At 41.9% G+C, this 23,351-nt stretch overlaps 1 protein-coding gene across 1 annotated transcript in view; it reads left to right on the top strand.

Annotated features, from left to right (window-relative positions):
• The window catches only part of LOC135877797 (mucin-5B-like), a 66,070-nt gene extending 46,430 nt beyond the window's left edge, over nt 1-19,640 (top strand). Inside the window, exons 27-47 of the mRNA XM_065403348.1 lie at nt 47-84; nt 906-1,076; nt 2,019-2,084; nt 3,278-3,537; nt 3,976-4,153; nt 5,034-5,284; nt 6,545-6,728; nt 7,373-7,577; nt 8,769-8,947; nt 10,018-10,087; nt 10,280-10,392; nt 10,881-10,912; nt 11,411-11,588; nt 13,464-13,568; nt 14,061-14,101; nt 15,014-15,136; nt 16,648-16,743; nt 17,711-17,839; nt 18,025-18,064; nt 18,731-18,854; nt 19,466-19,640. Of these exons, the coding sequence (XP_065259420.1) occupies nt 47-84; nt 906-1,076; nt 2,019-2,084; nt 3,278-3,537; nt 3,976-4,153; nt 5,034-5,284; nt 6,545-6,728; nt 7,373-7,577; nt 8,769-8,947; nt 10,018-10,087; nt 10,280-10,392; nt 10,881-10,912; nt 11,411-11,588; nt 13,464-13,568; nt 14,061-14,101; nt 15,014-15,136; nt 16,648-16,743; nt 17,711-17,839; nt 18,025-18,064; nt 18,731-18,854; nt 19,466-19,640 (2,758 nt within the window). The remainder of the gene's footprint in view (nt 1-46; nt 85-905; nt 1,077-2,018; nt 2,085-3,277; nt 3,538-3,975; nt 4,154-5,033; nt 5,285-6,544; nt 6,729-7,372; nt 7,578-8,768; nt 8,948-10,017; nt 10,088-10,279; nt 10,393-10,880; nt 10,913-11,410; nt 11,589-13,463; nt 13,569-14,060; nt 14,102-15,013; nt 15,137-16,647; nt 16,744-17,710; nt 17,840-18,024; nt 18,065-18,730; nt 18,855-19,465) is intronic.
• Nucleotides 19,641-23,351: the final 3,711 nt, after the last annotated feature.

Below are 23,351 nucleotides of genomic sequence, written 5' to 3' on the forward strand. Positions count from 1 at the left end.
TAAGGCAATAAAGCACTAATCATGTTTGTTTGTTGTTTGTCCACAGCAACCCTAAAGAAAAACTGTGCACAGAGGACTCCAAGGGTAACCTTCCCATCAGCTTAATGATTAATAATTGTTTTCTGTTAGCACAAAGAAGCCCCAGCAGAGATGGGGCCCACTGTGACGGGTACTGTACATAACACATTGTGAGAGGCCACCTCTGCCCTGAAGAGCCTGCTATCTAGATAGACAAGACAGACAAAGAGTGGGTGGGGAAACAGCGCTAAAGTGACTTGCTTGTGGTCACACAGCAGGTCAGTGGTAGAGCTAGAAGTAGAACTCAGCTCTCTGCAATGCCAGTCTCATGCTCTATTCATTGGACCACACAGCTTCCCCTTTATTCCCTTCAGCACACATTTCATGGAGATCTGAGAGGCTTTTCGTGTATTTAAAGTTGTTGATAGTGGTTACCTGCCCTGTTAGCTGGTGGGTGTTGGTGTCCAATAGCTTCCTGGAAAGCCCTGAGCCATAGAGGATCTTGCCAATGCATATGGACATCCCAACTATACCCATTTTCTTCTGGGAATGCCTGTTATGCGCAGGGCTGGCTTAAAATAGCAGTTCTATGCTACTAATGACTCTGTGATCCAGTATTTCCCTTTACACAAGGGAGCTAGTCAAGCCAGCTTTCTGGCCACCCGTGGTGCAAAAGTGGGATCTATTTTTAAAAAATGAAATTTAGATTCTAAAGCACATCTTTGCATCAAGAAACGGAGTGAATGCTGCAGCCATGAGCACCTTTTACTTTACAGTTGATGGTCTGGGGTGGATTACGGCAAATCTGGGTTATTTTGTCTTTGTTCATATCGGTTTGTGGTGTGATGTTATCTGCTGCCATTGCCTTTACCCTCTCACTGCCTCAGACTGCCTCTGCTGCTACCAGGAAAAGACCTACACCTTAAATGAAAGTATATACAGTCAAACAGATGGGGTCAGCTGCTGGAAGGCTGTCTGTGGCCCTAATGGGAATATCATTAGAACATTCATTCCTTGTGGAACATCTCCTACAATGGTGCCTGCTATAGAGGAGTCAGGTACTAGAGTTTGTTAATATAAATTTTGGTGTATTTTAGTTGATATCAAAGTTTGCAATTGTGACAAGATTCCTAGTCCTTGAAAAATACCATATGTATAATACAGTGTACGTGTAAGAGCTGTGTATAATTCAAGACTGTACAAGTCTCAGAGAGATGGAGTCACATTCTCTAGTCTGGCTGAGCTGAAGGACCAGACAGTTGGGGGCAAAGATGGTTTTATGCCATTTTTTTCAGATTCCCAGTACATCTTTTATAGCGGCACCAGGGCTGCTCTAATTTGCACCCAGCTGCCAACAGTACCAATATCGTATAGCTCTAATGCCAACTCTTTGTTCTAAACCTTTTTCCTGGCCCCATCTCATTCCTCACAGCACTATTCCTGCTACACTTGCCCTGCAGCCAGAAGTTAGCCAATCCGCATGGAGCATCATTGCAAAGAAAAGCACCTCCAGCCAGCTGTTTGTTTCTGGAAGGCCCCATATTTAAGACAAACTAAAAAATACTCCCATTGCAAAGAAAACATGGCAGGGAGGGAGTGAAAGATCAATGTGGTTGCACCCAAGGCTTTTTAAAGACCTGAAATTGAAACCAGGAATCAACCAAAAACAAATAAATGGAAAGAAGGAGAAATTACAAAGCATTAATATAGCAAGGAAAGCAAAATAAAAGAGTAAAATTACCCAACGTACTGCTTCTTGCACAAAGACCAAAGATATAAATTTGGACAAGGGAAAAGAGAATATAGCTGCTCTAAGCAACCGGGTGGGAGAACCAATGACAAGGGATAGAGCAAAGTGCTCAGTAGCCTCTTCACTGCAGAGATAGCAGTAAGAGGACATGTAATGGAATAACAGCTTAAAAAAAGCGAGAAGTCAAAGGAAGAATGAAGTGGGCTGGTTAAACACCACCTGAATAACCTGCATGTCTCCAAATCAACAGGGCCCAAACCCAAGGGAAGCACAGATGAAGAATCGGAAATCACTTCCCCAAAGTCACGGAGGTCAGGTGAGGTCCTGGAGGATTGGAAAGGGCAAAGAGGGTTTGTTTAAGAGAGATAAAAGAGGGATCTAGGGAAATGAAGACCAGTGAATTTGACTTTTCCTTTTTCTATAGTCTTTGGTTTTTTCCATGTGTTGCAGTTACATAGAATGTATAGATGATGGGGGATTAAATTTAGCATCTTCTGGTCCATGATGCAGGATTAGAATGTCACCTGCTTTTAATTATTGTAGGAGTAGGGAACATTATAGAAGCACCTTCTACCACATCAACACCAGCAGTAACAAGGGCATCCCCATGCTACTGCAATGTAAATGGACAGCTGATATCTCAGGGTGAGTAGCAGTCTAAGTTAATCTTTCTTTCATCTTTGTCACTTTTGTATATAGGTAGAAATGTTTGGCTGTTCAGTAAAATACCTGCTCTTGAGCAAATACACATTCCCGCTGCTGGAGTTGTCAGTTCTCTAATTTTAAAGCAATCATTGCTCTTCAGCCAGTCAGATCTCTGAACTGGCTAAAATATCCTTAAACTGGTCATTCTCAAAATACCGTAGCCAGATACTCTTTCTGTATTTTTCTATTGTAATGCACTTGGATCTGATCCATTCATCCAGATCCAGTCTTCAGTGGACTACATTACAAACCCTGGACCCAAACTCTCTAGAACTTAAGGCTCAAAATCCACAATGGAATATGAACTTTCTCCCAAAGATGGTTGATGAAAGGCCATGCAATTTCTGTTGCCAGCATCCTGAGCCATCCATCCCCTTGACTTTGTTTTGTGAACACTGCACACAGTGGAGCTAGCAAACATTACCTTATGGCCAAATGCTTCTCTTTGGTATACATTTACAACTCCGACTAATGTACTTATCTAGGAGGAGAAGAGTTGCATGTTGAATGAATGAGAGGTTCTCCCAGTCTCTGCCATTGGGATGAGGCCAGCTATGGTGGATTCAGAGAACTGTAGACTGACTATCACAACTGGTTATGGCCATGAGATGTACTGTAGATAGTCATCCCAAGCCAGTAAAATTTACTGCTCACCTTGTAGCTAATGTGGGAGAAGAGAGGAATTTTCTGGTTCAGAGTGCTACTGTGCCACATGGAGACTGATAATTCATGACAACATTACCGGAAAAGAATGTCAAACACATGGGCAATTCAATTCTAGTAATTTACTTTCTGGTCTCGCAGGGAATATTATATCACAGACAACTGATGGTTTGGGTCGGTGTTTTTACTCCATATGTAATGCCTCATGTCAGAGTGAATTAATCCAGGGAGAATGTGCAACCACTCCAAGACCGAGCACAGCTCCTGAGCAGCCCAGCGACCACTGTGATTCAGCTTTACAGAATGGACGTTGTGAAAACACTCCTGCAAGTGCAGCAAACACATCTGCTCCCAAAGTAACTCCTATGAGAGACTGTCCATATCTCAGTCCTCCTAGAAAGGTGAGTGAACAAAAATTACATATCAAGCTATGGACGGCACACAACAACATGATCCATGAGACTGCTCTGCCTTGCACCTGGCAACAGAGCATCTGGGCAATGCAAAGGTGGATCATATTTGTGCCCTCCTTGCAAGCTGCAAACTAAACTAGGAAACTACTCCTTCAAACTGGTCTTTAAAGATCAGAAGTGGTCATGATTTCAACACTGGGTCTTATACAAAATATTGTATAGCATGGAAATAGGTATGAAGTCAACATTGATTATTACATATAGTATGTTTTAAGAGCCCCAGAGTTAAAGAATGAATGAATAGTAAATTCTGCATGCTAGGTTTTTAATTGAGTGACCTGTTCCCTACATGTACTAAAGCTCTGGAAATGACACTAATTTCTCATGCATATCCCTCCCTTCCTCTTTCTTTTAAAATGTCAACAGTTTAATGAATCATGGGACTTCGGAAATTGTCAAATTGCCACTTGCTTGGGAGGTGGAAATGATATTAAACTGTCCAATGTGAATTGCCCTCCTCAACTATTAAACCTCTGTGTCAATGGTTTCCCACTCACAAAACACTATGATGAAACTGGCTGCTGTGAAGTGTTTGAGTGTCAGTGTAAGTAATATTGCAGTGAGATTCTGACTTTCATAAGGTGTTTCAATTGAGTCTCAAGTGATGTACATCCATGTGCTCCAATTGTGCTCTGCATTATACTTGGCTCAAGGGGGTTGCTCCATACATAAATGTATATATCACTGTGGCAGAAGCAAACTAGTTTGAGAACGTAAACCAGACATTTTTATTGTGTAGCTTTCTAAAATTAATATTAGGAAGGAATTGTAAGGGAGTAAATACAATAAGTAGGGGAGATGGGAAGCTGAAGGGAGCAGGGATGTACCAGAATGGGATGAGATGAAGAGAGGATAGGACTGTATATTATAGGTGTGGGATATACAGATGTGGAAATGGCTGCAGGTGAGCAGGGTTTGCTAAGATGCAATGTTGGACTGTTTGGGTCTGGAGACTAAAAGGGAAGGGGTCTGGGAGTGAGGATGGAGAGTGAAGGGAATAGCAATGGGCTATATGGCACAGTAGGGGAGTGAGAATAGAAAATAGAATGGATGGGAAAGGACCATATGTGAGTGAGTTTTGAAAGAAGAGGATATAGAAAGTGTTTGTATCGGATCAGGGATGTGTAGGAAACCGAAATATGTTGTATCTTATTATACAACTTTTCTTGTGGCCTTCTCTTAGAGGACACTTCATCTTTGTTATGGCATGGGGAACCTGGTAGAACTACAAAACCAGACCACTAAAATGAGTAAACCAGTGGAGATGAAATCAAAGAAAAAGTCATGCTATGAGACTGGCCAAAGAAACATTGTATGACAAGATGCAACTCTATTAGATGTCGCAGGATTCAAATGTCACGGACAAAACATACATTTGGAAAGCCCAAAGTAAACCAAACTTTAAGCCTGTCTCTACTTTCTAGGTGTATGCAGTGGGTGGGGAAATGAACATTACGTGACTTTCGATGGAACATATTATAATTTCCAGGGGAATTGCACCTATCTCCTGGTGAAGCCAATCCAGCCTGACTCTCAGAGCTTCTGGATTCACATGGACAACTACTACTGTGGTACAACTGATGGAGCAATTTGCTCAAAGTCCCTTGTCATTTTTTATAAGAATTCCATGGTGATTCTGACACAAGCAGTAGAACATAGGAAAGAAACCAACTTGGTAATGTATTTTACAGTATCTGTCTGGGTATTGTTATTATGCTACTGCCTAGTGGGCCCAATCAGGATCAAGAATACAGCTGATCAAAATTGGGGTGGGGGGTGTAGTGGGGGAATTCAGAAACAGTTCTGTGAAATATTTGCTCTCCTTGTTAGTTTGGGAAAATGTCAATGAAAATTTGCATATTATAAAATTTCGACTGTAGAGAAGGGCTATGAAATGGGAGATGTGTGGGTGGGAAATTCATGGAAATTTAATCCCCTTTTATTATCTGTTCCTCTCTGGCTGCTCAGTGGCCCCTGTCAAACTTGTTTGGTGCTCTCTGTCCAGTTCCCAGTGATAAGCACCTACATCACAAAAACAATCACCACAATTGGTACTAACTAGCATTGTGGGATCTTGTTCTCCTATCGCAAAATACAAATAAGTCCCATTAAAGATTTGGTGGGGTTACCCAGTTTCTTACAGCAGGGACATTTATGGTAGCAGATTGGGAGTTTCAACAGAAAAGCCAATTGAAAAGGTCTGGAAGCTACATTATTCTTTTACACCTAGAGGTGGTCCCTCTAGGTTAGGGCTAAGGCATGTTAGCATAGCGATATAGGGAAGTTTGCACTGCAGGCCCTTACCTGCTCTGTGGTTTGCTGGAGGGTGTCAGACTGAAGGGCTGACTATCCAGCCTATTTCAAGAGCCTGATATTACTCCATATATTAGTGAATATTTGTGTCTGGTGTATATATTTGTTCCTCAATAATAAATAATGCCATTTTGGGCTTTGTTGTTACGAAGTCTGATCCAAAGACCCTGATGTCAATGGGATTATTTCCAGTGAGACTTCAGCTTTGGATCAGGCCCATGATTTACCGGTACTCTCTTGCCTGAAAGCAATAGCCCCTTGATGATATAAGCCATATACTGTAAATCAGTTGTGGGGTTTTTGATATTATCTATTCAATTTCTGATCGTAAGGAAATGACCATAAATGAAACAGTGAGTGATCCAGAAAAACAGTCTGATGAAAATTGATCACACTTGTTGCAAATCACCACCATGTCTTATTTTGCTGCTAATATTTTCCCTGAAGTCAATAACAAAAATATTAATGCTTGAAAGGCAACAAACAACCAGCAGTCTAGACCTGGAGGGATTGCAGAATTCTCTGAGGGCAGAATTTACCCAAGCCTTCCAGAAATATAAAATGTATACACTAAGCAACATAATAAGGATGTTCATGGAGGGATTTTGACTTGCCCCTTTAGGTTCTGTTTAACAATAAAAAGATTGTGCCAAATGTTTCCAAGAATGGTATCATCATAACCAGTTCTGGCCTCTACGTTGTGGTTGAAATACCTGAACAAAAACTGTATGTCTCCTATGGACGACTTATGTTTTACATAAAACTCCCTTTCAGCACCTTTTATAACAATACCCTGGGGCAATGTGGTAAGTGTTACATTCAGTTTTAATTAACAGATAGACCAACTGTTCTTCCCTTATTTGTATCAAAGTTATGTTACCTCAGGTTAAGATTATTTAGCACTACAGTTTAACGTGTTTCTTCCTATTCAGTGGGGTCAGGGTGGTAAGAGAGTCTCAAGTCACCTCCTTTTACCCTTTCCCATTTGGTGGTGTCTGGAGGGGTTTGCGTGTGTGTGTGTGTGTGTGTGTGTGTGTGTGTGTGTGTGTGTGAGAGAGAGAGAGAGAGAGAGAGAGAGAGAGTGTTCCTTCACTCTTTACCCCATCGCCTGATCATATCTGCTCAAGAATGTTCATGAAGTCCATTTTAGGAGACCTTAGGGAGCCCTGTGTTAGGCAGAACTGTCTCAATCACTTAAGTCACCTGGAAGAATTCATTAGCTGACACTTTAACTGTACTTGTCACAGGTAAAAGCCAAGCTAGCTATATTAGCCTTCTTCTCCTCCAGACACTTTCTTCCTATGAACTCAAGCAAGGCCCTGTGCCTGACATCCTTCCAACAGGAGTTAAAACTTTCCCTGTTCCTTTTGTGTGGATATCCCTGTCCTCTCTTATAGAAGCGCTCTGTGTTCTTTAACCATTACGCAACTTGCCTTTATATTGCTGTCAGGTACATGCACCAACCAAAAGTCTGATGATGCTATGAAGAGGAATGGTGAGATTGCAGACTCCTTCAGGGAGATGGCTTTAGACTGGAGAGTGCCAGATCCTACCAACAGAAATTGTGAATTAAGTGCCCTGGCGCCAGCTCGGACAGAGACCTCATTATCCAAAGTGGGAGCTTGTGCTCCCAGTGCTCTTTGTAAACTCATCTGGTAAGACACACTCCCGGGTGTGTTATGTACATAATCAGTTCTACAAGAAGGCAGCTCTGTACTTCACAAGGTGACTGGGTGAATTGTCTTTAAAATATAAAGTAAATTAAAGAATGGTAAATTTAGCCAGGCATCGAGGGCACAGATTTTAAACAGTGGCTAGTGGTTTGGGACTCTGATTTTCAGAGACTGGACACTCCAGAGTTGATTTCTGAGGAGGGGATTTAAGGTGTCTAAAGTTTGGCATCCGATATAAGTAGTCATCTTTGGACAACTTAGGCCAACGTTTTTGGGTATCTTGATTATTTGCCTGCAAACTGTGAATTAAAATGGGCACTATCAAGTATGTTCAAATAGTTAATTTTTTAAAATAATTTTGTTATTAAAAATAAGATTACCAAAATGAAACAGCACATCCATGGAAAAATATTTGTACCTAGAATTACAGCACTACGGCTGCAAAGGAGCCTTACTGTCATGTTTCAATCTATTATCAGGTAGCTCAGTGGGGGTATCTCTATGCTGCAGCTGGGAGTGAGCCCCCTCGCCCAGATAGAGAGACTCGTGCTAACTTTGCTTGAGCTACTGTGCTTAAAATAGCAATGTGGACGTTGTGGCTGCGGTGGTGACTCAGGCTAGCCACCCGAGCTCAGACCAAGGGGGTCGGGTGGGCTTGAGAGCCTGAGCTCCCACCCGAGCTGCAGTAGCCACACTGCGATTTTTAGCATGCTACCTCAAGCTAGGGTGACCAGACAGCAAGTATGAAAAATCGGGACAGGGCGTGGGGGGGTAATAGGAGCCTATATAAGAAAAAGACCCCAAAATCGGGACTGTCCCTATAAAATTGGGACATCTGGTCACCCTACCTCAAGCAGAGTTTGCGCAAGTTGGTCTACCTGGGCTGGGAGGCTCGCTGCCAGCCACAGTGTAGACATACCCTGGGAATACAAGGTGCTATAAATAATGTTGAGACAGAAGTCATCATTAATTGAGATGAAAATCTGATTTGTTTCCATTGATAGTTATGCTGGATATTTGGTATCGAGAGAACATTTCCCATCAGAATGTTTTAAAGTCGGGTCTTCAGCTAGACAGTTTTTCTTGATGGATGCTTGTTTCTGAGTAGAATTCCTGTTATGAAATTGCCAACACTTGCTCTGAAAAACAAGTCCCTTGTCTTTCTTTAATAAGGAATTTGACAGGCTGTCACAGTGCCGTTCCCCCTCGACCTTACTATGAGGCTTGTGTTGTGGATGGCTGCTCAGCATTACGCCAGAAGACCGAATGCCAAAGCCTTCAGACCTATGCGGCCTTGTGTGGATTCCATGGAATCTGTGTTGACTGGAGGAGCAAAACTAACGGGCAGTGTGGTGAGTTGGGGAAGACTTTGCTGGAGTGGAAGCTATTTTATTCTATTCCTCTTTCTGTTTAAATGTGTATATTCCCATTTTGGAAGATACACAGGGCTTGCATCTTCTTTCACATGCACTGGAGCAAATCAGGACTAGCGCCATTGAAATCAGTGGAGTTATGCCAGTGCAGAACTAATGTAAATGAGGAGAGAATGTGGGCCCATAGTGTCTTCTGAATGGTTCAGCACCAGGGTAGGTTTAAAAATATTTGTCCCCCCTGAAAATTTATTGTTTTATCAAAAAACTGAAAACTGCCAAAAACAGAATTTGTTTTTTGATTTTCAGATTTTTGGCTTTCTGACAAAAGAAAACAAAAATATTTGAGGAAAGCAGATGCGTTCTGTGATTTTTTTCCCGTTTGGTTAAAAAAAAATTGCTATCAGTTTCCACAGAAAAATTTTGACCAGCCCTATTCAGCGCACACTCCAGGCATGTCTGCATCCTCACACACTCTCTAATCAGTTAGAGGAGCGGCTCTGGAGTCCTAGACAATCCACTGCATTAAAAAAGTCTGCAGGCCAGATTCTGCTCTGTTACAATAGCATAAATAAAAAGCAACCCCACTGACTTAAGTGGAGTTACTCAGAACTTATGTCACAGAGAAGAATTTGGCTTAATAATTCAGCCCCATCATTCATAACATTCTAGTTTAGGCACTGTCGTAATGCTTTTATTCAAGGGTTTATCATGGGCGGGGAAAAAGATCAGAACTTGGCTATATTTCAGTGTTTCATTAATGGTTTTTAGCTTGTTAAAATATTAACTACAATTTCATCACTAGATGGCAATATTGCTTAATACATTTGGTTTCCCTCTGCTTGTTTTGCCTCTTCTTGTCAGAACCATTTATTCTAAATTACTAGAATAATTAGCTTACGCGACTGCAAACACAACAGAACCCCTCAGTGGAAACAACCTCCTTTGTGTTTTCGTCTGGGTGGGATATTTTATCTAATACATTATAATTTGTATCCATGAATGTTAGACAGAGCTGGCACTCTAATCTGCATATTATAAATGTTCCACAGAAGCCAAATGTTCTCAAGACCAGATCTACAAGCCATGCGGGGGAACAGAAAGAAGCACATGCTTCAGCAGGTGGGTCATTTACTAAGCACCAAGGGCAAAGGCCGATATTTTCAAAAAAGCCTAAGGGAGTCAGAATTCCAATGGGATTTGGGTGCCTAACTCCCCTAGGCCAAATTTCTACTCAAAATTCTGTGTTACATCAGCCCTAAAAAGCGGATGAAAATAGCTCAGTATCACTCATCTTTCCTTATGTACATGCAGGAAAACCACCATCCCCTTGCAAGATAAGGATCCAGTGCTTGTTGAAGGGTGTCACTGCCCTGATGGAAAGATCCTGCTGAATAATCTTGATGGTATTTGTGTTTCTGTCTGCGGTAAGAAAATATAAAAGGTGGGAAAAGATGAAACACCAGCTTAAAACTACCACTTTAGGGATCCATATTGCAATTCGCTAGCCTGATCTTTTGCACCCAGGGGCTGAGTGTACTATGGAAACAGTATGCTTAGCTCTGGGGAAAAGTAAAGGAAGTGTCTAATGTAGCCTTTGGGTGGTCTTTTCTGGCCAGCTCAGAAATGATTCTGGTAAGTTCTTAAGGGGGAATGTGCCCCCCTCTTTTTATGCAGAAGGATGAGCCTTTGAGTCAGGAAGTAATAAACAGAAAATCTTCAAGATCTTTTGGATGGCTGACCTGTGCTTTTCAGCCATGGCTCATTCTTTTCAGGTCCCCTTTTCAAAGCCTCCCAGATCCTGGTTTTGATGTATGTCTCTCTCTCTCTCTCTCTCTCTGCTTCTGCCACTCTCTCCAGCTCTATTATATTCTTGAATTGACCTTCATAATTATACAATTGTTCTATTTTGTAGGCTGTATTGGACCTGATGGATTAGTGAAACAGGTAAGGAATAGGATCTATGAAGAAGTGTTCTTTGAATAACTGTTTTACACAATAGCCAGATGCCTTCACCGATTGTAAATATGATTGCAAGAATTTTTCATTCTTTTAATGCAGAACTCAATACCAATGTGCAGTAGAGATAGTGGGGGAAAACAATGGGCCTTCTGACTTTTGACCATGCTTCATAACTCCAATCCTCATCTGAGATACTGACGCAAAATTGGCAGCCAATGAAAATCACTGTTTTTTCATAGATCCTTCAGGTTTCTCTCCCAACACACACACCTGCAGAGAAAGGGAAGAGGCTACAGCATGTTTTTATCATGCAGATCTTTTCAGTTCCCTTTGGAATTAAGAGTCTCTAGGGTTTCATATAAACAGCCCAACACCAGACCTTAGGATAAGAGATTCTGGCTTGTAGCAGACCCTCATTTCTAATTAATTTATTACTTCTAGGTTCTGTTAATTGATTGAACTATCACTTTTTTATTTGCACAGCCTGGAGAGAAATGGGAACATGATTGTCAGTACTGCACCTGCAATGAGGCGACCTTGAATATCTCTTGTTCACCCCACTCTTGTGTTAAGTCTCTGCCAGTCAACTGCACTAAAGAAGGATTTGTTCCTAAAACACGACCCCGTTCAGAAGATCCCTGCTGTCCGGAGACAGTGTGTGGTAAGAGATCGGTGACATCAGGGCTGGCTCCAGGCACCAGCCCAGCAAGCAGGTGCTTGGGGCGGCCCCTGGAAGGGGGTGGCACGTTCGGCTCTTCGGCGGTAATTTGGCGGCGGGTCCCTCAGTTCGTGTCGGAGGGAAGGACCTACCGCCGAATTGCCGCCGAAGAATGAAGCGGCGGCGGTAGAGTTCCCGATTGCAATCGCGGCTTTTGTTGTTGTTGCTTGGGGTGGCAAAAACTATGGAGCCGGCCCTGGGTGACATTAACTTGTCTACAGAAAGGATCATCATTTTTGGAATGATAGCTCTGTGATGGGTTCGACCCCCCTTCCGGGGTGCCACCTGATGTGCTGGGGTCCCACTGAGCCTGCCTGTCCCACCAGCCTGGGTCCCTCCCCCGCACACACTCTGTGCTGCTGTGTCAGGCTCTCCAGCTCCCTTCCAGCACACACACAGGTAGGGACACACCCAGCTGTAGAATCACAGAGTCTGCAATCAGTGTAAACCCAAAATTATAGTGTCTTGCGCTGTATAGAAATTCAGACAGCGTAAGCTCATGAAATTCTCCTCCTCCCTTAATGTGGAGGAAGATATGCACCGCTTTCCACCCCCACCCCCACCCCCAGTTATGAATTGCACAAACTGGGTTTTGGAATAAACAAAAAACAAGTTTATTAACTACAAAAGGTAATTTTTAAGAGACTATAAGAGATACCTAACAGAACAAAGCAGATTACTAAGCAAATAAAACAAAACTAAGCTTAATAAACTAAGGAATCCTGGCTACAAATAATAATTTCTCACCCTAAGTGTTGTTTCAAGCAGGCTGCAGAGTTTCTTGAAGGTAAACTGCACTGCTTGCAGCTTAAATCTCCAGGGATTCCTTTTACAGGCTGATCTGTCTCGCCTGGACTCAGCCCCCTGACCCCAGCTTAGTTCCTTTGTTTCTTTAGGTGTTTTCAGCAGTCTTCCTTCTTGGGTGGGGAGGCAGTGCAGAAGAGCCAAGATTAACTCACTCCCCAGCCTTAAATAGGATTTACATATGGCGGGAACCTTTTGTTTCCCAGTCTGACCCCCACCCCCTCTTTTAATGGAAAAACACTGGAAGCCCAAGACGGGGGAGGGGGTGTTATACCAGGTGACATGATCACATGATCCTGCAGTGTCAAAGCAGCAACCCAGGAAGCTTCTCAGGAAGGTGGGAGATTAGCATCTTCAAAGTCTTATTGTTCTTCCTAATGGCCCATCCAGGCTGATTGCCTACTGTCTGGTGGGCGTTCCCCAAGTACACACACAGTTGTAATTGTTACATAATCAATATTACTAACTTCCGATACAGAAATGACACAAGCACACAAATTGGATAATTACATTCTGTAAATTACAACCTTTCCAATGATACACCACATGACCCATCTTGCTTAAAACATATCTTAATTATGCCATAATCATATCATAACAATATTTCTATGAAGAATATGGGGGCGTAACGTCACAAGCTCCAAAGAGACCAATGAAATTGGGCCTCTGGGGTCATTGGCTTGAAAAGCTCCCAGTAACTTCGTCCCCTCTCAGACTTCTGCAGGCAGCTAGGTATCCACCAAGGTTTCGGCGTGCTTGACCTCTGTGATTTGGGGGTCCAGCAGCTCCCAGAAGAGAGCTTTCAATGTGCATCCTCCCTCTTCAGCGGTCAGCCCTGACTGAGCTGGGCTGCTCCCTTTTATCCTGAAGATCCAGTTGGGGCATGCCCAGCAGTGGTGAGGGGATGTGGCTTTCTCTGCCCACAATATGGGTTAACCCTTCTTGTCCAGAGTGGGGCTGATACACCCCATCAAAGAGGCTATGATTCAATTTGTCTACATTTTCTATTTACAGAATGTGATGTAAAGTCCTGTTCTCTCATCAAAAGACAATGCGATTTAGGCTTCCAGCCAGTGGTAGCTATTTCTGAGGATGGCTGTTGTCCTATTTTTTCCTGTAGTAAGTATATTTCCTTACTATATGCTGGCTTTCATTATTTTGAAGGGGACTTCATCTTGGAGTGTAGTCCCAAAATGTACTCCATCTGCTAGTTTTTAGTCACAGAACTATAATACACAACTACAATATCATGAGTGTGACCCAAACCCCCATTTGGTCTTTGGTCAATGCTGATGATGCTGTCACAATAAAGTAAAGACGCAAATCTCTGCTAATTTCAAGTGTGATTAGAAACACAGGGGGAAAACAGTGTTTGCCAGATGGGAAATACTGGTAGGTGAAATTTTTCCCTCATGCACTAAACGTGGGCAAGGGGATGGAAATTAGCAACACATCCCAGCCATTCTGCACTTCCTGTGTTGGGTATTAGGGTTACTAGATTTGTATAGTTGTTTTATACAACTTGTTTAACAGACAATTAAGAAATATGAAACTAATACACGTTGATGACATCATTCTTAGAGCATCCTTTTTGTTCCATCTTTCTTATAGTACCAAAAAGTGTATGTGTTTCTGAAGGAGTTGAATATAAGGTAGGACTTGCCACTTCTTTCAGTGGGCTGGCATGTCATGACTTCAAGATACCATGAACCTGTAATGATCAAAATTCACTGAAATGAATCACTGAAATTCACTGTAATGATCAAAATTTCAATGAACATAAAGCCCCAGACTAAAATGACCCATCGTTTCTTATTGCGGCCTAGCGAGTAGTGGACTGGGATTCAGAAGGCCTGGGTTCTAATCCTTGCTCTCTTACTGGTCTGCTGGGTGACCTTGGGCAAATCCCTTCACGATTCTGTGCTTCACTTTCCTTTGTTCCAGTGTTTGTGCAGCATATAGCACAACAGGTCCCTGGTCCATGATTGGGGTTCCAAGGTGCTACAGTAATACATATAATAAATAATAATGATGGGGAGAATGATATGGATCTCCTTTGTAAAGTACTTTGAGAACTACTGGTGGAAAAGTGCTACGTAAGAGTTAGGTGTTATGTGTTACTGGAGAAATTACCTAATAGTGATCGCTAGGCCAACAGTTTATATCATAAAAGAGATATTCCCCTGTATTTCAGGACTAAGATGTCAGAAATGTAGCCGAAGGCAATAACTTAATACAAAATTTCAAGTATCAATGGAAGTTTTAGGAGTAGCTAATTGGTCAGTTAATTGGTAGAAGGAAATGGAATAGGGAAGTTGTCAGATGTTGAAGTAATAACTACATTTACCATATTTGATTCTGTTGGAATGTTATTCTAGTACAGTGTTAATTTTGTGATATTGATGATATGCTAATTAGAGATTGGAAGGTGTGCGAGTCAAAAGCTTGTGCCAAAAAGTAAAAGCCAAATATAGTAATTTATTAGTATTTTACAGAGAAATGCACATGTGTTTTAGAGGCTAATGAACTCTCCCTCTGCCCTCTCCTTTCCTCATTATTTTAAGCCAGGGACAATGGTGCCTAAAAACTCTTGTGAAGATTGTTTGTGCACTGAAAAGCAGGACCCTGCTACACAAACTAACCAAATTCAGTGCACACCAGTAAAATGCTCAACTGATTGCCGGCAGGTAAGTAACTTCAATGCTGTAGTTCTCTCTGCTAAACTAAAACTAGGTTTGTGTTCAGGTGAAGAGCAATGGTTGGTGGGGGATGTGCCATCTCAGCAATCAAAAAAATAAAACATAATAGGTACTTAACCTGCTTAAAGAGAGGAAGATGCAGCAAGCTGATAATTACAAAATGACTTCTTTAGAGCTGTCGCTGTTTGTCTCTGGCAAATTTAAGGGGCCTGTCCCAGAAAGGCATGATGGGAAAAATGTTTTCTATAAAATGGCAATGCCATCCACAAGCTGGTTAATGGGGAAGATAAAGTCACTGAAAGGTGGTGTTTGCATAGTTGCCTTGGTGATGGCTATCACCACTATATGGTAAAAATGTTAGAAAAACTATTCTGATTTGGCTCAGATACAAATGTCCCAATGAAACTAAATGTTCTAAAATTAAATGGATTAGTTGTTTGTAGGCAATATACATACTGTATGTTAAGATTTTTAAAAGTCCTTGAGCCAGATCCACTAGTGAGTTCTGGTAGGAGAGTTTGTTATGGTGGTACAAAAGGATTTTCAACTCCACTTAACAGCACAGGGGATGTATTTAAAAGATGCCAAATTTGCTCAAAAAGTCGATGGTGCTGGTTGTTGACAATGGGCTAATTCCATGACAGTTGAGTTTGCTGATTCCATGGATTTCTGAGGCAGCTCTTGCTGGTTGAGTTCTTATGGTGCACTGCTAAATCTTAAACCTCTCTGGTAGAACCACCGTGGAGGGCAGTGGTGCAAACACCAGCTACCATCCACAGGGATGATTTGCTCTTTCAGTGGACAAAGTTCTCCTGGCACTGGGAGGTGTAGCTTGTATCTCTCTGCAATAGCTTTGCTGAATCTAGCTCTCAGTATTTAAAATCTTGAATATATAACTTGAATGCGAGTACAGAAAAGCTTGATCTTCTGCCCCACCCCTGCTCACATAAGGCCAAGCATACTGCAACATTCTAGCTCCTCGCTGGATGATGCAGATGGAGCCACACATGCCTCATTCTAGGACTGAAGTCCACACAGGAGGAATAGGTGAAAGTAGTTGTAAATAAATCTTACCTTCAGTCTTCTCAGCAAGTCTGAAATAGTGACCATACCTGTGGGAAAATGTACCAGACAAAGTGCTGTCTTTGGATCTTGCAAGTAACATGTGGTGAGTTAGATATTTTGGCCTGATTTGAATATCAGCTCAGATAAGGATAGGAAATAGCATATTACCTGGGATGATGCCCCTGACAAAAGGGTGGCTATTTAGGAAAGTATTAAAAGCTGATATGATGACTGAGAGGGTCTAAGCATCAGGTTTGAAATACTCCATCAAACAATGGGGTTCAAAAGTCCTTCAAAAAAACCAGAAGTATAATCAAGGGCTATTGTGTTTTTCCCCCATTGCACGAAGGAGGGCAATGTGGATTTTGTCTGAATGCTCTTCACAGGTAAGCCACAGGTGATGTGGCTAAATGATGGTGCATTTGTGCCCCCAGGGTTTCCGCTACACCAGAGAAGAAGGCAGGTGTTGCGGCCAGTGTGTGCAGGTGGCCTGTGTGGCGAAGCTTCCATCTGGCATTGTGACCATTGAGGTGTGTGTGTGTTCCCCTGCTCGCCAAGGAATTGCAGTATGACACTGGGCTCTCATTTTAGAAATACAGTTTCCCGTCAACTTCAATGGAGAGTTCTGCTTAAAAACTGAGTCCCACTATGTGTTGCAGCATTAGGAAGTTAATGGCTTTATGAAATAAAGTATTTCTGAAGTGAATCTACCTAGGTATTTATATGCCCTCCCCCCATCACTGTATCTCAGCTCCTCAATCATTACTGAGTTATTCATGCAGTACCTCTGTGAGGTAAGGAAGTGTTATCCCCATTTTACAGATGGGCAGCTGGGACAGAGACTTACAGACCTGACCAAGGCCACACAAAGTCTCCTGAGTCTTAGACTAGTGTCTTTCTCTCTGCTGCATTGCAAAGTGTATCTGTTTAGAACAGGCGAAAATCTTAACCAGTCTGTGCACTGACACAGTGACTAGTGGCTTATATGGTAGCTCTTACATCCAGCATCTCCTTTATCTGATTTTTGTATTCCCTGGTCACTGATATGTAGACTACTTTCGCCAACTCCAAAAAGTTAATTTTGTCCAAAGGTAGCTATATTTTGTTATTAATCTTTTGACCTCTGTTATAAAGGCCGACTTCCCATTTCACGCTCTTTTCCCCCCTCTACCTGCTGAAAAAAGAAAATTGGAGAAAATCTAGAGGAAAAAAAGGATTTTCCTCCATGCTTATCTTCTCCCATAAATAGTAACACCACACACATCAACGCATAACTGTGGGCCTTGGTATGTCTCTTAATATCCCTACTGTTGTGAGCCTTTGATTATTTCAACTCATGTAACAATTACAGATGGGATTGTCAAAGCATTTTAAGGGAGTTAATGCAAGATGAGATTTTGGGAGTTGCTAACACCTTTCAAGCCAGAAGAAAAATCCTGTCCCTATGTTGGATCATGTATTGTCTCAGGATAACTTTATTTTTTCTGCTTTATTCAGGTTGGGAAGACCTATAAAGTTCTGGAGGATAACTGTACTCTGTATAATTGCACTCAGTCATCAGGCCAGTTTGTTTTGACAAGCACAATAATATCCTGCCCAGCGTTTGATCCGTCAAACTGTGTCCCAGTGAGTATTTTGTAGCTGGAATGGTATAAGTGAATGGTACAAGCAGCTTTGTGATAGTGGACCAGTGGATTGATTGGGCACTGTATCTCATTATTAGAAATCTCTTATTGCTGCTGTTCAGTCTGCAACGTGCACATCTAAGATTAGAATCTGAGCAATTCTGGTTCTGTTTGCTTTCAATATAGGGAACTGTTGCGACAACTTCAGATGGATGTTGTAAGACATGTGAGTATGGTCAATCCAGAGATTCATTAATTAAACATTGTCAGGCTCTCCATTCATTGTGGCCCTGATCCTGCAAGGTAATGAATGCCCTCAACTCCCACCAAAGTCAGTGGGATGTGAGGGCAGTTATCACTTCTCGGGAGGTGCTCAGTTCTTCGTTTTATTAGGCTCAAAACCAGCCTAGTCTTCCAATGGTGCCACTGGAAAAATCTTCATGCTCTCCCTTTCTTGGTTTTATAAAGAAGTGAGATATTTATAGTTTAGACTAAGTTCCTGATGAAAGAATGATGTAACCTGTTAGAGAATGTGTTCTGGATTCTGGCATCTAGGAACTGCATAGAAAGCATGGTTCTGTTACTGTAGGACCTATGCTAAACAGTGTTGGCTGCTGTAAAGCCATAAAAGTGACAATTAGCTAACAAATGTTGTTACAGAAATGTAGGCTGTATAAAAAATATACAATTGTATCTGCCTCGGGCCCTGATCCAACAAAATACTTAAGCAAGTGTGTAAATGCTTTGGTCAACTGGGGCCTTTAAACTCTCCTTGGCTATTTGAACTCTAACTGTTCTTAATAAGACAGAGACAAGACTTGGTTGCTTAGCAGATATCTCTCAGTGCTTTAACTCTAATCTGAGTAAGGCTAATAGGATCCTTCCCTCCTAGGTATCCCATTGTCAAATGTTTGCAAACTGAAGCTGAAAAAAGAATACATCACTCACAAGAGCTGTAAATCAGCAGCTCCTGTCCTAGTGCCTTCATGTGAAGGGTCCTGTGGTACATACTCTGTGTAAGTAAGAAACTGCTTCTCTATGCTTATGTGATGTCTTGTGATGTCGTGTTCTTTCCCCTGCAGGATCACAGCTACTATCTCCATTAACCCTTTTCCTTGATCCTCTGAAAAGGAAGCTGGATGAGCAGAGCGCCAGCTTTTTAGCCATGAGACTACATGTCATGCTTGCCTGTTTTGTCACTAGGATTGCCATATCTAGGCTAGGTAAATAGGTCATGTTTAACAGGTTAACTAACACATTTTTACTTACACATTTTTAAATGTTTGGTTTTTTTACTTGCAGTTTGGGCTCTGCATTAGGCTGATTCTTCCTTTCTGTGTGGTCATTTTGGGCCTGGTCCATGGCCCCTTTAAGTCTATGGAAAGCCTCCCACTTACTTCAGGTGGGAGTTTTTCCATCAACTTCAGAGGTCTTTGGATCAGGCCCACCAGGACTACTAATGTCCTGAGAATAGGCTGTTACTGATATTGTTTTCCCCCCTGCTGCTTACAAGCAGAAGAAACATTAAAGCTTTCCTTCCCCACTCACAGTTCTAGGGGAAGCTAATGGTAATGAAGAGCAGGAAAGCGATAGCTAATGGACTGATCTATTAGTTTTGTTCCCCCAGGTATGCTTTTGATGACAGTAAAATGAAACACAAATGCACTTGCTGCCATGAAACAAAGAGCCATGAGATGAAGGTGGAACTGATTTGCTCTAAGAGGAAGAGAATCGAATACACGTATGTTCATGTAGATGAGTGTGACTGTGTGGAGACAAAATGCCAAGAGAAAAAGCCATAAAGACAAAGTGCTGGAGAAACATCTATTTTTAATGCTTCACCTGTGAATAGTTTAGAACATAGCTGTGAGTGTTCACTGACCTTTTAATGAGGTTCCTTCCCTCCTTTGCTTTTCCTTCCAGTAATCTGTGCAATTGTGGAAATTTACTAAAGGATGCTGCTCTAAATGTTTGTAGAATAAACTACATTTCAAAGCTGTTATATTCTGCTGTGGCATTTATACTCTCAACTGATATGTATGCTAGTGTCTTTCATTCCAAAGTACTTTATAAGCTATTTATATGCAACTCCAGAGATATATGGTGCTGTGCAAACACAAGACTTAGCCCCTGCCTGAAAGAACTATACATATGCAACCTACACTTGATTCACCTCTGCAGTAAAACACAGCAGCTTTTTCACAGCACTCATTCAGTTGAAAAAGCAGCGATGAATACCATAACCAGCTGAAACTGTAAGGAGGAATTCAGAGTGACAGGTTGTAATTTGTCTAGCACCATGGCTGGAACTCCTACTCTTATGAATAAGCATAAGGGGATCTCTTATTGCTATGAGTGGTCAGGATCTCTGCTGTACATCTCAGCCAAATCCCTGCAGCACCAAGAATCCCCTAGCATTCTCCTGTGATAATGCATTCATGCTAAGTGGCAGAGAAGAACAACACCTATCACATCACCAACACGGCTTCATGGAGCACCCAGGTTCCTAGGGGATCTCCTGTGTCTGGGCTGCTTTGGTTTAGATGGCCCTAGTGGAGTCTGTGGTATCATAAAGCCAGCATAATAGCACCAGCATCATTCTCCTCCCTGCATCCAGTGTAGGTGACATTGCCAGGGAGAAAGGGGTGTGGCTGAAGTTTCTCTGCACCCTGACAATCAGTGACTGACTCTTCCGGCCATTAGCAGCTAGTGTGATTTAGAACAGCCAAACAACTTCCCTAACTTACATGCACAGACCAGCCAAGTCCAGAGTCAAGTCAGGGGTACACAAAATGACTTAAAACCACCTTTGCACTATCTGCTTGAGCTGTGCACCACTTGGCTGAGGATCTTGGTAAGGCATGAAGCGAGGTGTCATTTTCTATTGCATCCTGCACATTACAATAATGACTTTCCCAATGCAGTTCTAAAAACACACCTTTTGTGTAAATGCAGGTAAATGGTTATTTGTACACCATTCTGTTCTTGTCTGGCTTGTTGGTTGTTATATAGACTAATATCTATGGAACTAAGGTGACACTGGCAGACTGGCTTCATTGGTACCCAATGAGAGACTGAAATCCAAACAATATTGTTCATTACATCCTATCATGCAGTGACTACTAGCTACATTATAAACAATCAACTACTATTCTAGCATCTTCCATGGGACAGAGGAATTAAGATAATGTGATGCTGACCATGGTCAAAAGCTGACCACTAGATGTCACCACTGCTACATATGTAAAGTATACAAGCAAGGCAGGTCAGTACACTTTTTAGGTGCATCCTGGAGTTTGCTGCTATCCAATTTCCACACGAGATCTAGAGGTTGTGAATTACTAATCCCATCTATGGCCCAATCCTGCAATTTGATGCATGTAGGCTGGCAGCAGTGTCCACAGGGAGCCCCATCACATTACAGGATCAGGGTCTATCAAGAGAAGAGTGGAAATGTCAAGTCACTTACCCTCCAGTTTCTCTACATAATACAAAACCACAACCTGCCCGTCTCTTCTCAGTAAAGATTCTAAAGCATTAAATAATACAACATAATCTCATTTATCCACTGTAAAAATGTATAACGTTTTTAAAATTATGCTTCATAACCTTAACTAGGACCACAGATAATAGATAAAAATAATTGATTGTAGAAACAAATAGCTTAAGACTGCAGAAGAGATTCCAAGGCCAGAAGGGAGCATTGTGATCATTGTGTAACACATAGCATAGAACTTCCCCAAAAGACCTTCTAGAAAAACATCAAATCATGATTTAAAAATTGCCAATGATGGAGAATCCACCATGAATCACCCTTACTATTAAAAATTTACTCATAATTTCCAATTTGAATTTGTCTAGCTTCAACTTCCATACATTGGATCGTATTATATCTTTCCCTGCTAGACTGAAGATCCCGTTATCAAATACTTATGCCCCATGTAGGTTCTTATAGACTGCAATCAAGTCACCCTTTAACCTTCTTTTTGTTAAAATAAATAGATTGAGCTCCTCTGGTCTATCATGATAAAGCACGTTTTTCTCATCATTAAATCATTCTTGTGGCTCTTCTCTGAACCCTCTCCAATTTATCCACATCCTTCTTGAATTGTGGATACCAGAACTGGACACAATATTCCAGCAGTGGTCATAGTTGTAGTTAAGGTTAAGAAGAACTATTTAGGATTCTTCTTCAGGAATAAGAATATACATTTTAAAATGGATTAATATGATTATAGCATTACTTCACTCCTCAGAATGCATATTCAAAAGGAATGTGCCTATGTTTTTAAGTGACTAATGATGTAGATATGAAGAAACTTATATTTTAATTTCCTTATTTTAAAGCATTGAGAGTGTGGAGTGCTAAGTAGCCTTAACTGTAATTTAATGCTGTTTTTGTAAATGTTTTAGATGATCTCAGGGCAGTACCACATGGACAGACATACTAAACTGGTATTTATTGGCACCCTGGTTGTCAGTCTACCCAGGCAGGCCCAGGATTTGAGTGGGCATAGCACATGAATGACCTTCTCCCTCCACTGTGCCCAGAATGGCTCATCCCGGAGTGAGGCATATCAGTGGGACAGTGTAGGGAAGCTTACACAACCACTTCAATAGTCTGCACATTGTTCTTACTCAGTTACCTCCGCGGTGGCAAGCGATGCTGAATGTCCCTAATAATCATGCAGAGAAGGGCATTCAGCCCATGGCAATTTTGAAATGTAAGAAGAAGGAAAATTACATTCTAATTTTAAACTAGTAATGTATTTATTCTTCTCTGAGCCTGGCTACTAGCTGCAGTCAGCCCATATCACTACAGCAGAGACAATTGTTTTTTTAAACTTATAGAATCATAGAATATTAGGGTTGGAAGAGACCTCAGGAGGTCATCTAGTCCAATCCCCTGCTCAAAGCAGGACCAACACCAACTAAATCATCCCAACCAAGGCTTTGTCAAGCTGGGCCTTAAAAAAACTCTAAGGATGGAGATTCCACCACATCCCTAGGTAACCCATTCCAGTGCTTCACCACCCTCCTAGTGAAATAGTGTTTCCTAATATCCAACCTAGACCTCCCACACTGCAACTTGAGACCATTACTCCTTGTTCTGTCATTTGCCACCACTGAGAACAGCCGAGCTCCATCCTCTTTGGAACCCCCCTTCAGGTAGTTGAAGGCTGCTATCAAATCCCCCCTCACTCTTCTCTTCTACAGACTAAATAACCCCAGTTCCCTCAACTTCTCGTAAATCATGTGCCCCAGCCCCCTAATCATTTTCGTTGTCCTCCGCTGGACTCTCTCCAATGTGTCCACATCCCTTCTGTAGTGGGGGGGACCAAAACTGAACGCAATTCTCCAGGTGTGGCCTCACGAGTGCCAAATAGAGGGGAATGATCACCTCCCTCGATCTGCTGGCAATGCTCCTACTAATAAAGCTCAATATGCCCTTGGCCTTTTTGGCAACAAGGGCACACTGCTGACTCATATCCAGCTTCTCGTTAAATTAAAAC

The sequence above is a fragment of the Emys orbicularis genome, chromosome 4 (genome assembly GCF_028017835.1).
Source record: "Emys orbicularis isolate rEmyOrb1 chromosome 4, rEmyOrb1.hap1, whole genome shotgun sequence".
NCBI lineage: Eukaryota > Metazoa > Chordata > Testudines > Emydidae > Emys > Emys orbicularis.